The sequence below is a fragment of the Tenrec ecaudatus genome, chromosome 10 (genome assembly GCF_050624435.1).
Source record: "Tenrec ecaudatus isolate mTenEca1 chromosome 10, mTenEca1.hap1, whole genome shotgun sequence".
NCBI classification, from domain to species: Eukaryota; Metazoa; Chordata; class Mammalia; order Afrosoricida; family Tenrecidae; genus Tenrec; species Tenrec ecaudatus.
The window spans coordinates 54,012,858-54,031,461 of record NC_134539.1 but is presented as its reverse complement, the minus strand read 5'-3'; the positions used below and the strand labels follow the sequence as shown (position 1 = coordinate 54,031,461).

The 18,604-nt window shown below is 43.2% G+C and overlaps 1 protein-coding gene across 8 annotated transcripts in view; it reads left to right on the top strand.

The window, feature by feature from the left end:
- The window catches only part of ASTN2 (astrotactin 2), a 1,111,474-nt gene that overhangs the window by 464,449 nt on the left and 628,421 nt on the right, over positions 1–18,604 (top strand). For all 8 annotated transcript variants that reach the window (XM_075560396.1, XM_075560395.1, XM_075560402.1 and 5 more), the window contains one exon: positions 2,239–2,406. In XM_075560396.1, the coding sequence (XP_075416511.1) occupies positions 2,239–2,406 (168 nt within the window). The remainder of the gene's footprint in view (positions 1–2,238; positions 2,407–18,604) is intronic.

The window sequence follows — 18,604 nt, the reverse complement described above, 5'->3', positions numbered from 1 at the left end:
TATCTTCTCTTGCCAGACATTTGAAATATGAAATCTAGCAGACTTCTATCTTGCTTTCGCTGCCAAGGACGTTAGGGCCAACTTCCAATATGGTCACTTTCTTATCTCAGAGCCTGATCTTATCTATTGCTTCACATGGACTCCTCTTTGGTCCTACCAAAGTGTGTGGTGCCCATTGCGCTTTGCTTTACAATCCGTGCTGTAGGGTGCATAGAAACCCAGGTATTCCTGTGCATTTGAGAAGGTAACCGTTGCTTGCTAAGCTCATAGAAGCAAACACCTTTAAAAGAGAACTTCTTTACCTTAGATTCTCTGGTTGCCAGGTAAGGTCTGGCCATCTGCCTAGTGATTGGCTATTTGCCCACAGTAGGCTACCGAGCTCAGAGTTGCTTAGGAGAGCAGAAAGGTCTGGTGTGACCTGGACAACAAAGGGAGTTCGCCAAACCACTGTGCTGTTGATTAGATGATTAGACCATTAGCCCCTCTTTGGGGGATTATCAGTAGTTTTTGCTAGTTGATAGTGAGGTACAGAGAGGCAGACTTAGAGAGAGAAGCTAAGTCATGTGCATTGTGAAAATCCATGTAAAAGCTCCTACTACTGAGCTCTATCGAGCAGCCATGAATCCAGTTCTGCCTTTGTGAAGCTTGGTCCTGTTTGGGCTCTTGTTCCTGTCTGTTTTATTGCTACATCTGTGCTCATCATTGATAGGCAATATGTAGCCCCTCTGGATGGGCTTCATACCTTTTCCAAAGAAAAAAGAAAATGAAAAGGGTGTGTGTATATATTATGTATACAGATCATTGTATGTACATGTAATTTATATGTGTGTACCTACATAAATGCATATATATGTATTCACATGTGAGGATTAATGAGGAGCATATCAGAGCAAAAATCATAACGCTGGATTCTGTCATTGGGCCTCAACAACTTACCTGGAACAAACATAAATCACCTAAAACGTGGTGGGCTATACCAGAAGTCTGAATTTTCTGTCTCATTCAAAGAAAACTGGCAGCTCCACCTCCCCTGAAGCACTGGTTCCCCCATAGCAAGAACTGTCTGCAGCCCTGTCACAGCTGTCCCATTTGGTGGAGCCTGCTGTGATCAATCACCCCAGGCTACATACATGATACCCTCTTGTTTCCACACATTGGACCAGTGCTGTCGGGAAATTGCCCTGAGCCTGGGCTGAATGGTAGTCTTCCTTCTATTCGGCCATGTCCCCTGGCCATCGCCCACCTGACCCCTGTGGTCATTAGGAGCCCTGGAGGTGCTGTGGGATGAGGCTCAGGCTGATCATCACAAGCTAAGTGACTCAAACCCACCAGCAGCTCCACACACAGAAGTAAGATGAGACTGTTACCTCCTGTCAACATTGACCAAGCCTTAAAACCTCCTCTCATTACCATCAAGCTGGTTCTAACTCAGAGTGAAGTGACCCTAGAGGACAGGATAGAATTGTGCCTGTGGATTCCCGAGACTGAAACTCTACGGGAATGGAAAACCTCGTCTGGTGGTTTTGAACTGCTGACCTTGTGGTGAGCAACCCAATATAGAACCTCTATACCACCAAGCTCCTACAAAGCCTTGGAAACCCTATATAGGGGCCCTATATAGGGTTGTCATGAATGGGAATAGACTTCAGAGCAGTGGGTTTGCTTTGTTTTAAGGAATTCTAAAAGGAATATCTAGGTAGCGTGGTCATTTGCTTTTTTTCCTTGTAAGAGGTAATATTTAATCATTCTTTATTAAAGCAGTACAGGTCTCAACTATGCATTTTACCTACAACAATTATCTCATAGCACACCTTCGAGTTGGCCTTATAATCTTCCCATTTACAGATGAGGCAATTGAGGCCTGAGGCATTGAGTGAGGATGAAACGCTGTTGCCTCAATCCTCCGGTCCTGGCTCTTAGCTTCCAGGTGGCACTGTCTCCTGTCTGATCTGCCTCTCTTCCGGCTCCTAACACCATGGCTGGCACATGCTAACTCCTCTTCATACGAGGAGACTTTAAAAAGTTCATGGAGACGCTCCATTACCTTCCTATTTGACTTGTTTGAGAACTTTCTGACGCGCCAGTGTTTGCGTCTAGACCATGGGAATGGGCTGTCTGGGGTCAAGGAGGGGGTTTGTATCCACCTGCCTGTTTTTGGTCTGCAGTGCCAACTGAAAGGTATGTCTGCACCCTAAACTCGAGGAGAGAGTAGCTGTTTTTCTCTCTATTCACCCACAGGGAGCAGCTTCGTGGTAAGTGAAGGCAGCTACCTGGACATCTCTGACTGGCTGAACCCGGCCAAGCTGTCCTTATATTACCAGATCAACGCTACCTCGCCGTGGGTGAGGGACCTGTGTGGACAGAGGACGACAGATGCCTGCGAACAGCTATGTGACCCAGAAACTGGTGAGCTGTGTGACCGGCTGGAGGGAGAGGGAGGAATGTGTGGGCAAGGTCATGAATTCTGAGCAATCAACCAATCAACGGGGAGCCTCACTTGGGGATTCAGGGACCTACTAGAAAATAAATCAGATATTTTGTGTAAAAGTTTTCCAGTCCAATAGACTGCAGGTTCCTGAAGATGGAACAAATGCTTCAAGGACCACAGACTCACATAGTCAGGGGAACCACGGAGACTGACTAGTCCAGCTCCAGCAAATTGAAGGGTCTGCTCCAGCCAGGCTCTGGTGTGTCTCTTCCTCTCAGTAGCTGGGTGCTCTTTAGCAAGACCCTGTCTCTCTGACTATCCGTTTTCTCCTGTGTAAAGCGAGAATGAAAGTAGCACCTAGCAGCCGGTGGATTAGAACTATTCACATTGCATGCAGTTAGCTTTTGAACACATAACCTTCAGTTCCACTAGAGCTCCTTCACAGATTATAGTGTAAATATAAAAAGCTATAAAATCACTTTTAGATGCATTGGGAAACCAAAAGAGTCATGTGACTTGCTCTGAATCCATACTGGATGGATGGAAAGTGAATCTGTCACAGCGCCTACGTGTGCCTACAAACCCTCAGTAACTGGCCAATATCCTGGTCATCAGGGTTGCTCAATAAAGCAGCCCGTGGCTTAGAAGAAGACCCCTTTCTAAGTGTGTCTTTAAGTCACAGTTGCAGAAGAGTTCAGACAGATACTTTAATGAACAGAGAGCGCTTTAATGAAAAGAAGTCTAGTGGCACTATGGGTTAAACATTGGGTTGCTGACCAAAAGGTTGGCAGTTCAAAGCCACCAGCCACTCGCAAGGAACAAGATAAGGCTGCTTGAGCCTCTAAAGGTTTTCAGTCTTGGAAACCCTATGCAGGGTTGCAGGCCTCCCCCTTTAAGATCCAAGTTGGCCAAATGGTCAGTGCCCACGGTTTTGACCTAATTTCCCAGCAGATCTGCTTTCATATGTGAGTTTATGGCTTGTGCTCTTCTTCCCCATCATGTGTAGGCTTGACGACATAATTCTAAACAGTGGGTCATCCCAAGAGTATGGATGTGCTTCCCAGTCTTAACGACACCAGTATCCTCCGGCATTAAACACACACACACAACACTACACATACAACACTACACAGACACACACTTTAAAGCTGGAAATGTCACTAAAAGGTATTGACTCCACCTATTTAAAGTTAGACTGTTGATATCGATACCTAGAGATGAAGAGAGACAGGGCCAAGGCCACGTGGCTCAGAGATGGCAGAACCAATATTTAAATCGTGGAGCCCGTGACTCAGCCAGTGTCTCAAGGCTCAGCAGGTCTGGATGGGGCCTGCCATTCAGCAATGGCACTGTGCTCAGACGTTACTCAAATTTCTGGCCTAAGGAGAACACCTGATGTGACAAGGTTTCAACAGGCCTACTAAGTGGCGTCGTGTTGTCAACTTCCAACAGCTGGCCCTCAGCTCATGGGGCTGCCAGACACAAATGGACAAAACATTACTTCGTCAGGAGCCAGCCCTGTAATCAGTTGCATCAAACTGTTGTGATCTATCGGGTTATCATTGGCTGGTTTTGGAAAATAGATCACCGGGGTTTGCTTATTAGTCTGGCTTAATTTGCTTAGTTCTGAAGCACTACTGAAAAGTTTTGTGCATTTTCACAACATGCAAGCCTCTATTAGCAGGCAGGAGTGGCCGCTATGAGATGTGGTGACTGGGAATTGAACCAGAAAGCAAGAATTGCAACATGGAAAACACAGATTCTAACACTACACCAACATTGTCCCATTCTCCCCAAAGTATGCTTTCACAGCAAAACAACTACCTACCAAATTCATAAATTTAATTATCTGCAGAAAACTATGCTCACTTCTGTCGCTTCATCTTCTGCCTCAATTTGCCATTCCAGCCACTCTCAGTTCCCCAAGTCCCCGTGCCCGCCCATGTCGTCATTCTTTTCTCAGAGTGTGACTTCCACCTGAAATGCATTTTCTCAATTATTTTGGGAGAAGAGGCTCCTTTTTATTTATTTTTTAATACAACTGAAGCACTTTTCCTCCTTATAGGCATTTCAGTCCTGGCTGAATTAAGGGGGCAGCCGGTGAGCTCACATCGCCTTCTGTGTTTCCATGTCAGGCTCTTTGTTTCTCCCACCGTGTGTTGCTCTTTTTGCGTTTGGCTCGGCCTCCACACTGCGTGCTTTCTTGAGGATAGTTGGAGGTGCAAAGAGTATGTTTTGTTCAAGTCCGTCCCTCTTAAATCTTAGCATACTACCTGCCATATAATTAGCACTCAGAGTGGAGAGAGCGGGGGGGAGGAAAGAAATCCCTTTTTAATGTCCTTTGAGACCATTTTATGACCAATGCTGGTTTCTTCCTCTACATATCCACTTACACAAGTACTCTGATGAAGTATTCTTCTTGTCTAGAGAAATTTGGTCACCAAGAACTGTCTAGTAGCCAAGCCAGTCAGATGATCTCTAGGATAATCTGGTTTCACTTGCTCATCAAGGCCTGTCTTTGTGTTCCCCTCTGTGCTTACACTCACAGTTTTATTCCAAACACCCCATGCAACATCCAACCCTCTGACTAGAGTTCAGGCTCCTCCCTCCACCTGAAGTTCCTTTTACCTTCTAATTATTTTCCACAATTCCACTCACTTAGGCTTAATTGCCTCCTGTCCCCTGTAGGTAGAATGGATGAATTCTTCTGTAGCATCATAAAGGTTCTTAGATGACTGAAAAGCTGATTAAATCTAGGGCTATTGCTCAGAAAGCCATTTCCTCCTGAAATGTGACCTCCCTAAAGCCAGGGGCTGTGTGTTATTCATCTGTGTATCTTTCCCACCCCTGTGTCCAGAGAATCACCTCACTCATGCAAGTAACTCAAGGTAAGTAGATGGAACTTGTGTCAAAGTTATGAAGTCCAAGTGCGAAATAACTGCACATATTTTCATGGGGCTTGTGATTCACACCCACTTTGTAGACATGTCTTCATTTGGTTAGAATCTACTCTAAAATGTAAACCCCCACCAAATTCACAGAGAACAATTTACAATGAAATAATATTTTACGGTTAAATGTTGTTAAAGTTGATTCAATAAAGATTGTCCAGTTTCCTTAGCTCATAGGTCTGTGGGTTAAGGGCTATCAAACTTCACTGACAAATTGAAGAATGTCCCTGCCTTCAGGGACTTCACATTCTGTTTTTGGTTTTGTTTTTTAACATACAAAGTAGAATTGGTATGAAGGATGAATAGTGAGAGTATTTTACGCAGAGGGATGTTCATAATTAAAAAAAAACAACCGAAATGCATGAGTGGGTCTATTTGGGTCGACTCCACAGTCTATAGAATATCATGATAGAGCTGGCATCTGGAGCAGGTACTTGACATGACGTGGATAAAGGAATACGGGAAAGCTGAGTTATCAAGGGAAGAGGGAGACAGTTCATAGAAACATAATAATCTCCAGACGCCCAGACACCCAAAGGGTGTGATGAGAAGGTGTTAGCTTCTGAAACAGACAGACTGCCATCCACATGTGTCCAGCTGTCTCTGGGAGCCAACTACATGAGGAAACAGCTGTGCTTGCTCCCCATGCCTTCGATCAGGGATTGGGATTTGGGGGAAGTCATAGCAAAAACTCTGTGCCTTCTCTTAGGTCTTGAATCTGGCAGAAGTAACAGAAGGACAGAAGGAAGAGGGAAGTGGGGTAGATTATGTTGCTTACTGAAGAACAGATAAGTGCCTTGAAGCATGGAGAGACCTGTCCAAGTTCCCCTGGTGTTAAATCCCAACCCAAATCAGCTGTCTTTTCCTAGGTGTTCAGGGATATCTATGGAAGAAAATCTCGGAACTCAACGATAGAGTTGAGGGTTAACATTACTTCCCAATGCCTTGTTCACCCTGGTATCATGGGCACATGAGCAAAATTGGTGAGTGATACAACGAAGGGTTTATCACCATGAGATGCTGTGAAAACAAACCAATTGAGGACCATGTTAGTCTGGGTACATTAGAGAAACAAAGCCACAGAAACTCATATGTATAAGAGAGAGTTTTATATAAAGGGTAAGTGCACATCAAGAAAACATCCCAACCCAGTACTGCCGAAGCCCACAAGTCCAACATTAGCCCACATGTCTGACACCAAACCACAAAGTCCTCCTCCATCTCACAAAACACACGCAATGACGCCATAAGTAAGAGGAAAGCCGAATCAGTGAATGTGTAAACATCTCAGTGCTGGCAGGGATCTCCACATGGCTGCTCCAGCACCCAGGGCTGCATCGAGGTAGGTCCATGTGGCTTCTCCTGAGGGATGTCTTGCAGGAAGTGAGCCTTGACAGCTGAAGCAGGGAACTGGCTAACGCAGCTGCACCCTGGTCCAACCATCAGAAAGCAAGAGATCTGAGAATTCAAAAGGCAAGGTTCACCAAGCCATTCATCTCTCCACCCTTCAATTAACCCCACATGTGTTTATTGGCCAGGTTGCCACAATAAACTTTTTTTTTCACAATAAACTCTAACTTTCTCAAGGAGTGAAATGAAAAGGGAATTAGTGACGGCATGGAAATGTGAAGAGAAGATGCAGTAAGCTCCTCTACGGCACAGACAGCCATTCGTTCATATTTTCAGATCTAAAACATCAATACTCCAGGACTACTTGCTATAGTCTCTTAAAATATAACAACAAACAATTCAAGTTATTAGACCTCAACTCTCAACAATGTCATCCTGAGCAGTGTCTTATGGTGAAGCTGTTTTAATAAAGGTCCATCCATGTGTGATACTGTGCTAAGTTCTGTTCAGGAAACCTTTAGCAGTGTGGCCCAGTATACCTGGGTCACGTGACAGAGAAAACTACTCACTTAGTCACTGAATTACTCTTTCGCATATATGTTCATTCAAACATTAGTAAACCAGCGTGAACTGGAATGCCCTTTATAGTAGAGAGAACTAAGTGCCAGTCATTGTTCCTCCACAGAGGGTTTGTAAGCGTTGGGGTAGATTATTTAACATGGGAAGCTCCCTTACCACCAACGCCACCATTATTAAATAAACCCAAACATGGGGATGAAAATGTGGGTTGTTGTAAGGACTAGGTGAGAAATAAAATTTATAATACACTTTTCTTTTTTTGTTTCTGTTTGTTCTTTTTAAAATCATTTTATTGGGGGTTCATACAACTCTTGTCACAGTCCATACACACATCCATTGAATACATTTTCATAATAACTGTCAAATAGTGGACACTCAGTACACAGTGCCACTCCATAATCAGATTTTCAATCCTTTGCGCTCTATTAATTAATAAATATTCCACAAGATTCCTTTAGTCCGGCCATGTTTAACTGTGTTAGGTTGTGTGAGAAGAAAAGAAGATGTAGTGTCTGCCCTCTAGACTGCTGACTTGGTGCCAACACTTACAGTATACTAGACATTTCTATCTGTTGTTCTTGTAGGAAGACGTTTAAGTGTTGCAAGGACATAGTCACATATTCCCAAACCTTACTCCAATCTTACTAGAAATTTAACACTTGACAGTGAGTGGTCACCCTCTGTGAATGTTGTATTCCTCTTCTTTAACAAGGGATAAAGGAGAGCATGACGTTAGAGCAATAAGAAAGATCCCTACAGGTGAACTCATCTAATCGAGGAGCCTGAGGGCCACAATAACCCAATCAAGCGCTTGTCACTTAGTGACTTAGTAGCAAAATGCATATCACAGCCCTAAATAATTCCTAAGAGATTTCCCCACTCAAGAATCTATGCTTCTATGACCTTTTAGGCACTAATAACGTGGACCAAAAATCTGATTGAAACAGTGTGTAAATGGCATTTATAGTGGATTGAATTCTCCTTTGACAATTGATAGGAAACTCGGTCCTGTTCACTAGCATATTCAGTTTATTTTCGTGTCTTCAGCAGCCATTTTTCATTCATAACAGAGTGTGCAATGAGAACATAGTGTGTGCGCTTATGTCATATAGCTGCCTAATAGTGTATTGAATATGTCTGATGTTTACAGATTGTTTCTGTTATTTTTATGAGCCCTGTGTCATTAGAATGTAGAGGGATTCAAGGACTTTATGGAGCTCTAAAGTCCAAGACTGGGGCAGGATGGAGAAGATCCCTGCCTTGGAAAAGGCTGCACCATGGGAAGTTTATTGAGGATACAGTGGGGTTGGAATGAGACAGGCTGTTGGCAAGATGCATAGTGAAAGGAATTGAGATCTACAGAGAACCAACTGGCTGTCACAACAGAGAGGATGTCTTTGTAGAGAAGTTGTGGAGATGGAACTTTTGCATTGCTGCTATCTCTGGGAGTGAAATATTTTCTGTATAAATATATATTTGCTAGGAAAGATAAGAGAGTGGAAAGGAGGGAGGTGAAAAAACCAATTTCCATTTGCTGAATGGCCAACACTTGGTGGATGGGTGGAATGTAGAGTTTTAGCATCTGTGCCATGGATACTTCTCAGGGCGCTGAAGAATACCAGTGTGTCTCAAGTGTGTGTACTGAAGTCAGCTGGTCCAGTTCATTCTCTTCAGAAAATTTCCCCTTCCCTTGGGTAGGAATACTACATATCTTTCTTGAACTCAAAATAAAGTGAGATCGATCCAATATTTGTTAATGATCGGTCCACGTGCAACTATGCTGCTGCTAATCCCAGGGGCCAAAACTAAGAAAGGAATCAGGGTGATCCACAATCCACCCCATCATTCCCTGTTTCTGAATTGGACCAGACCGGCAATGAGCACACCTCACCTCAACAAAGTGTCGACTCATGAATGTCCTATTTTATTATTCAGACAAGAAAGACAAGAGGATCAAACCATCTTAAGCCTTTTCCAACATTAGCCATTGTAACGACAACAATAAAACAAGGTTTTTTGGCTGAAATTCTAGGGATATAACCAGTTAATCAGAAGAGCCCTTTTATAACAACAGATTGATCCATTTGATTTGGTTTCATTGTCCATAAATAGGAATGACCATCTCTGGTTGAGAGAGGTCGGGTAGACTTTGGATGAGCTATCAGGAACTACATGAATACTGAAGAGAGAAGAAGCATGTACAGTTTGCTATTCAATTAACTGTGCATTAAGCACCATGCTGATGTTTTAGATAAACATCTTGGTCATTATAACAGCAATTTTTGTTAGTTATTATTATTATTACCTTCATTTTCATAAATGAAGCTGTGCCTTGTGGTATTTGATTGGTAACTGTGAGGTCACATATTACCACAGTTAGGATATGGATTCGAACTGAAAAGACTATCTATTGTTTTGATGAGTCAGTGTGTGCTAGATGGTGCTTAGTCCTTTAAAGAGAGAGGCATTCCTAAGGTCCATCTGTAGACAGCTGGACATCCCTTGCAGAGGGGTAGTGGGGAGGAGATGAGTCACTCAGGGTTCAGTGTAGCAATAATGAAACTCACAACCTTCCTCTAGTTCTTAAATGCTTCCACCCACCGCCCACCCCCACGATCATGATCCCATTTCGACCTTGCAAGCCTGGTTGGACCAGAGGATGCATAGCAGTGCAGATGGGAACTAGAAACACAGGGAATCCAGGACAGATGAACTCCTCAGGGCCAGTGGTGCTAGTGGCGATACCGGGAGGGAAGAGGGGTAGAAAGGGGGAACCGATTACAAGGATCTACATATAACCTCCTCCCTGGGGCATGGGCAACAGAAAAGTGGGTGAAGGGAGACACCAGGCAGTGTAAGATAAGATAAAATAATAATTTATAAATTACCAAGGGTTCATGAGGGAAGGGGGAGCAAGGAGAAGGGGGGGAAGGAAAATGAGGAGCTGATTCCAGGAGCCCAAACGGAAAGCGAGTTTTGAGAAAGATGAGGGCAATGAATATATAAGTGGGCTTTACACAATTGATGTATGTGTGGATTGTGATAAGAGTTGTATGAACCCCAATAAAATGATTTTTAAAAAAGAGACAGAGGCATTCTTCCTTTAATAGGTATTTGTGGAGAAGTCTTGGAAGGAAGCATGAATCCTTTGGACAAAGAATTCACAGAACACATTGACTTGAAAAAACTAAAAAGACCCAGTTGGATTGAGGACCAGCAGGAAGTGCAGAACTAAGAGGTGGACCTGTGACAGCATTTATGAGTTGTAGAGTAAACATTTTATATCTCTGTTTTGGAGTCTTACTATCCTTGGTTTAAATGTGTTGTAAAATGTTATGTTGTGGAAGAGGGTTGAGGTCCTTTGAAAAAAGGACAATGTATGTCAAAGATAAGTCATAAAAATGTCAGGGAACTTGCAGTAGCAAAATGTAGGAAAGACAAGATGTTCAGCATGATCTACAGAAGAGACCATCCACCCTTTCTTCCTGTGAACCTGCCAGCGAGGCAATCTTTGTGTTTGCCTCTTAAAGAAAGTGGTTGTGAGAGAATGAAAATCTCATACTGCAGTTTGCATGTAGGAAGATCCTGAGACATCTCTGCTTTTCTCTGGGGTCCAGATCCAAAAATGGCGGGGAGCTCCAGCTTTGAAGGGGATATTTTAGAAATGCGAATCTATCCCACTGGGTGTTAGATGAGCCCTGGCTGGCACAGTGACCGAGCATTTGGCTGTAGTTCAAGCCCATCAGCCACTTCCCAGGAGAAAACTAGGCTGTCTGTAAAGACATGCCGTCTCAGTAGCCCTGTGGAGCAGTTCTACTCTGGCCTAGAGGGCAACTGTGGAAGACTTGATGACAGTGCGTTAGAGCCCATTGGAATAGTATCTGTCCTATTATTTTCTAAAACTTCCTAGCATTCTTCTTTTAAAAAGCTTTTTTAAATGCTTGCAATACTTCGTAAGTTGATGTATTACAAATCTGGGTTGAAAGCCAATAGCATGCCAACGCTGAATTTGTAGGATCTACCAAAAGGATGATAAATGCTTCTTTCTCTCTGGAAAGATAGATACCATATGCACGTGGGAAACTTGGGACCGGTACAAGTTTCTACATTTAATAAGAAGTAACATGTGGTGGTGGAAAGCATGAGCTCTAGATCCTAAATGACAGGCATGCAAAGACCTTCCTTCCACTTGGGACCGAGATGACTTTGGGTACTTTGCTGATTTCTTCAACCTGAATGTTTCTCAACCTTAAAGCAGAGGTACTATTAACATTAAAATCCTCTGAAAATTGTTATAAGGATTGAACCTAGATAAAACATATTAAGCAAGTAACAAGATGGTTAGTATAGAGACTTCAGTAGCCATGGCCTATTATCCTAGAGGTGGACCCAAACAAAGATCTCACTGACACGAAGTCAATTCCGACTCACAGTAACCCTCTGGACAGGGAAGAACTTCCCCCGTGGGTTTCTGAGACTGTAACTCTTTACAATAGTAGAAAGCCTCGTCTTCTTCAATTGTGGACCCAAACATCATTTAATGGAATAACTATATATAGTGGAATCACACGCACACATACAATTTGCTATGATCTTTGGCAGACGGGACGGCTTCCTGGAAAGAGGGTAACTATAGTTAAGTTATAAAGCAATGGAATGATTGTAGTATAGCTATCCCATGCAATATGATAGATAGTAGTTCTATGGGTCTATTTAGGTGCAAACCATTTAACATGAAATAAAACTTAAAGTCCAGGTCCTTGATCATTTTTTTCAAGGGTTTATATTTCAAGGATTCAAAAACCACATCTGGCTAGTGGTTGCGATACTAGACAGTACAGAAAAAAGCATGTCCATTGTTTCAGCAAATTCTAATAGTGCTGTGATGGAGAACAAGGATAGAAGTAAACTTCATTCATTGGAAATATTTATTGACTAATACTAATATGTAACATGCTGAGCAGTATGCTGAAGAGTCAACAGAAAGCCAAACTGGCCCAGTCTGTGGCCCAGAAGAGTTTACTGTCTGGTGCAGTTATCTAAAAACTATGCCCTATAGTCCAACAACTGCTTTAAAAGGCACTGAAACACTGAAGTGCCCATTCTTGAACAGTCCCTGCTGTAACACAGCAGTTAAGTAGATATGACAAGGACCCTATGCCATGCAAAACCAAAAATACCATTGAGTTCTGAATAGGAGTGTATTGACCCTTGGTCTGATAGGTTGACTTAAGCTTTGACATGTGACCTTGAAGGAGTGATTTGGCATTCATTCATCTATTGGTTTTCTACCCCCTCCGTACTGATCAAACACGTAACTTGAGCACATTGTCCGACATTGACATATTGAACAGACGGACACAATTCTGTCATCCTGGAGCTCACCTTCTAGTGGGAAAGAAGAGGACAGGCATTAAGATATAAGAGCCCATAAATAAACAAACTCCATTTTGTGTTGGAAGGTGATCCATGCTATGACAATACGCTGCAGGAAGAGAGAGTTACCAATGTGGAGGGGCAGGGGTGCTGCAAATGGAAGCCCGCTGGTCAAGGGGGCTTGACCAAGATGGAGAAGTTGCAGGAACAGAGGCATATGTTGCAGATAGCTGCAGGACAGGGGACAGCCAGTGCACACGCTCCGAGGTGGTTGTGCTCCACATGGACGACAATATGATTGAGCTGTATTGGGTGATAGGAAGACAATAGACCACGGGGTCAGAAAGAAGTCAAATGATCTATGGTACACTGCAGAGCCTTGTAAGAGCACTGACTTTCAGCCAAACTCAGTGAAGAGTTTGGGGAGTTGAGGCCCAGGCATGGTTCCATCTGGCTCACTGTGGATGGTCTATTGAGAAAGTTTTTCAAGGACAGAGACATGTATGGTAACAGTGAGGCTACTTAGATAATACATGCGATAATCCAAGAAAGAGCTACTAGAACATGGGCCAGCGTGGCAGCTGTGAGGGATAAGAGAACTCAAGCTTAAACTCACGGCAGCCATTGAGTTGATTCCAACTCAGAGCGACCCAATAGGGTAAGGTAGAAAACCTCTGTGGGTATCTGAGACTAATTCCTTACAGGTGAAGAAAGTCTAGTCTTTCTCCCTTCAACAGTAAAGAGAAGTAACAGGTATTCAAGGTGCTGCATTTCATTCCTTCCAGTTACTGAATGAGCCGGGAGTGAGTAAAAGAAGCTGCAGGCCCTTCCCCTTGCATGTTCCGGTATAGTCAGTGGATGTCAGAGCCGAGAACTGTGCCATCTTCCCCACGTGCGTGTGTTCCCAGGCATATTCTTACTGTCTGAAAAGGAAGGCCCCAGGAGATGAAGGTCTTGAGAACCTAAGTGAGAGTTAAGAGAGAGGCCATAAACAATATGTGCCACAAGGGAAGGGGAGGCTGAATAGCGCTTGGCAGAATGATTATCTGATGCTGAGTTAAGCCAAGCAGAATTGGGTCTAGATTGAGGTCACGTGAGCATTGAAGGAGCGGCTCAATCTCAGATGCTGACTCAGTACTTGCAAGACTGTGCGGGTCCCTCTAGCTCTGTACTCTAGGCATCTTCCCCACTGCATGGTGCTGTGGCTAACTCAGATATATTGTGTGAGTCTCTGACTTACTCCAGGGTTGTGACCTTGATCAACCCCCCTCGGAGGGGGTTGTGACATTCAAGACAGCGGTTTTTCCAACCCTTTTTCTTTTCTTTTTTTTAAATCATTTTATTGGGGGCTTGTACAACTCTTATCCACCCATCTTTTGTATCAAGAACATTTGTACATTTGTTGTCCTCATTATTCTTAAAACATTTGCTTTCGACTTGAGCCCCTGGTAGCAGCTCCTCATTGTTCTCTTCCCTCCACACCCTCCATCCCTGCCCCTGATGATTTATAAATCATTATTTTTCCATGTCTTACACTGACCGATGTCTCCCCTCACCCACTTTTCTATTGACCATTCCCCAGGGAGGGAGTTATATGTAGCTCCTCATAACCAGTTTCCCCTTTCTACTCCACCTTCCCTCTACCCTCCTGGTATTGCCACTCTCACCACTGGTTCTGAAAGGTTCATCTGACTTGGATTCCCCATGTTTCCAGTTCCTATCTGTACCAGTGTATATCCTCTGGTCTAGCCAGATTTGTATGGTAGAATTGGGATCATGATAGTGGGGGAGAGGAAGCATTTAAGAACTAGAGGAAAGTTACATGTTTCATCGTTGCTACACTGCATCTTGTCTGGCTTGTCTACTCCCCGCAACTCTTCTATAAGGGGATGTCCAGTTGCCTACAGATGGGCTTTGGGTCCCCACTCCGCATGCCCCCTCATTCCCAATGATATGGTTTTTAATTCTTTGATGCCTGATACCTGATCCCATGGAAACCTCATGGTCACACAGGCTGGTGTGCTTCTTCAATGTGAGCTTTGTTGCTTCTGAGCTAGATGGCTGTCTGTGTACCTTCAAGCCTTTAAGAACCCAGATGCTGTATCTTTTGATAGCTGGGAATCATCAGCTTTCTTCACCACATTTGCTTATGCACCCACTTTGTCTTAAGCAATCCTGTCGGGAAGGTGAACAACATGGAATGCCAGTTTAATAGAACAAAGTGTTCTTGCATTGAAGGAGTACTAGAGTGGAGGCCCAATTTCCATCTGCTACCTTAATACTAAACCTATAGATATATGCACATTGATGTATTTCCCCATCATCATATATAAATAAATTTACATATGTGCATGCCTGAATTTAGACCTCTATCAATGCCCTTTGCCTCCTAGCTCTTTCCTCCATTCCTTTTACTTTCCTCTTGTCCCACTGTCATGCTCAGACTTCATTTGAGTTTCAGCAATTCCTCTTGGTTACGTTGCCCTTGATCAAGCCCTACCAAGTCTCTTACACCCTCCTCACCACTGATTTTGGATCACTTGTTCCCTTGTCCCTGGGTTTGTTAACACCACTTCCTTTTCCCCACTTCCCCTCTCCCATGTCCCTCTGGAACTGTCAGTCCAGGTCCTGTTGTTCCCTACTCCAGATTGTTTATCCTGCCTATCTTATCTAGATAGACCTACCGAGATAATAACATGCACAAAAACAAGACAAAGCAAAACAAAGCAACAGAAGAAAAAACAACAATGATAACCAAAAAAAGAAAAACCTGTAAATAGTTCAAGGTCTGTTTGTTGACCTTAAGGAGTGTTTTCCAGTCTAGTCTGATTCGATGCCACACCCTGGCCCCAAAGTCTATTTTTGGTACTCCCTCTTGACTTCCTTGTTCTGCTCCTCTTAATGTTCTGTTGCATACACTTAGTGGTTTGCCTCTATGTGGTGGGGTCAGGTCAGGTACAATTCCCATATTGTGTCTCCAGCATTGTCCCCTGTAGGGCTATGGGTCAGTGAGGGATGTCATGTCTCATAGTGGGGTCAGCCATATGGTCCTCTCTTTGCATTGGCTGCTCTGAGTGGGGATATCGTCCTCAGGGCTTCTTGGTCCAGGATGTGCTCCACTTTCTCTTCCTCCCCTTCATTTGCTCCATGTTCTCTGATCAGACATGTCCCTCTCCCTGAGCTGTAACTTCAGTGCTGTCCTCTGAAGTGAATTCTTCTTGCGGGCGGGGTGGGGGGGCGGTGAGAGGCAGCTGTCCATAGAGTTGGGATTGGAGCCAGCCCCTCTGACCTCTCTACTGGTTCCCTGCTTCATGCCGATATGTTGCATTCACAGCTTGGACCACAGAGATGAAGTCTGGTCCCTCTTTACCTGTGGAGGTATAAATAGTACTTTCCCGATACTATTTAATGTATTTATTTCCCTCCACCTTTTCAGGTGGATACCATATATCTCTCTGGATTTGTTCTGGCCCGTGCCACACTACCTTTTGATTTTTTTTTTTAAGCTTACCTCAGTGGACTCATGTTGTACTTGCCCTTTTCTGCTTGGCTTACTTCGCTTAGCATAATTTCCTCCAGTTCTTCCCATGCAGCGATGTTCTTCATGCGTCCATCACTGCTTTTTAAAGATGTGTAGTACTCCATTGTCTGTATGTACCACAGTTTTTTTAAATCCACTCGTCAGTTGATGGAAATTTGGGTTGTTTCTAACTCCTTGCAATTGTGAACTGTGCCACAATGAACATTGGAGCTCAGATGTCTGGCTTTGGTTTGTTTCTTGCCTCTTCTTGGTATATGCCCAGTAGGGGGATTGCTGGGTCATATGGTAGCTTAATTTCCATGGTTTAGATATCACAAAATCAATTTCCATTGTGGCTGTATATACTTACTGGTCCACCAGTAATGGACAACAGTTCCTAACTCACCATAGCCCCTCCAACATTTGTTGCTTTTTGATATTTTTAATTGGGCTACCTTTGAAGGTATTAGGTGGTACCTCATTGGGTTTTTTTAAATTTGCATTTCTCTTATGGCTAATGATTGGAAACCTTTTCTTATATGTTTATTGGCCATTCAGATTTCTGCCCTTGTGAAACTTCTGTTCAGGTCCTTTTCCCACCTCCTCAGTGGGCAATTTTTTTTCTTTTTGGAAGCTTGCAGAGTGTTGTAGATTTTATTAACGGGCCCTTTGTCTGATGTGTCATTGCTAAAGATGTTTTCCCAGTCTGTGGGCTCTCCTGTTACTCTCTTGGTGAATTCTTTTGATGTGCACAGGTGTTTTTTATTCAGTATATACAACTTGTCAATCTGTGACTCATCTCTATTTGTCTCCTTCCCTATTTCTGATAGCTTATGTATTCCTTGTGCCAAAGTTCTCAGGTTGGCCCGAATTCCTTCATTGATGGCCCTCATAATTTGGAGTTTTACCTCAAGGTCTATGATAAGGGTCTTGCTTCATTTTTCTACATGTAGATATCCATTTATTTTCAGCACCAATTGTTAAAAGTGCATCAGCTTCCCATTTGATATTTTTGAAGCCTTTATCAAAGATCAGTTGTCTGTATGCTGATGATTTTATTTCTGGATTCTCAATTTTTTCCATGGGTCTGAATATCTGTCATTATACCAATACCATGCGGTTTTCCACTGTGGCTGTACAATATGTGCTAAAATCAGGTAAAGCAAGCCATCCCACTGTGTCCTTCTTCTTGGGTTCTCTGATAATTCAGAGCTTCTTTCCTCACCATATAAAGTTAATAATCAGTTGTGTTATACAGGGATCTCTAGAGAAACAAAACCAGAATGCTAATAATTATATATATAGAGATAGATAGATAATATAAGAAATAAACAGTTAATTAAATTATAAAGCAGTACAAATGGCTCAGTGCCGCTCATTCCCAGTTGTGAGACACTGGCAGTCCTTCAAGTCTTGAGGGCCTCTGGATAATCCTCTGTAGAGTAATTCAGGCTATCCTAGCACAGGCAGCAAACAGAAAGCAGGTCACCAACAGTCAGTCAGTCAGATGACAGGGTCTGATAGTCCCCAGCTCAAGAGATGTAAATTCCAACAGTGTAGTGAAGCAAGCCTTGAAGGAACCTCAAATGACAATGACACAGTCCATGGGTTAGGTGTCTCACATGTAGTGTAGCTTGCAAATTGAAGCACGGAACAAGCAAGGCAGCCGCACACTGATCCGATGATCAAAGAGCAAGAAAGAGACAAGAGAGGCAAGGCTCTTCAAGCCATTTATCTCTGCCCTTCAATTAATCTCACATGTGTTCACTGGCAATGTTGGCACAATAAACGTTAACTATCTCATCAGTTTTTCCATTTCTTTGAAGAAAGATGAGGGTAATTTTATCGGCATTGCATTAAATTTATATAGTGCCTTTGGCAGAACTGACATCTTGACTATATTGAGGCTTCCTATCCAGTAGAATGGGATATTTTTCCATTTCTTGAGGTCATTATTGGTTTCTTGTAATAGTGTTCTCTAGTTTTCCTCATATAAATATTTTGTTCTTTTAGTCAGGTATATCCCTAGATATTTCAATATGTGCGTGGGTATTGTGAAGGGTACCACCATTTTGATCTCCTCTTCTGTGGTCTTATCCAATGTGTATAACCTCCTGATGGACTTCTGTTTGTTGATCTTGTATCCTGCCACTCTGCCAAACTCCTCTATTACTTCCAGTACTCCCCTTGTGGAACTTTTGGAATTTTCCATATATAAAATCATATCATCTGCAAATAACGATAGTTTCACCTCTTCCTTCCCCAGACGGATACTCTGATGTCTTTTCTTTGCCTTATGCTGTTAGCTAATACCCCCCAGTACGGTGTTAAATAGGAGTAGGGACCAAGAGGCATCTTTGTCCGGTCCACCTTTTCAGTGGGACTTTTAGTCTTTTCTCC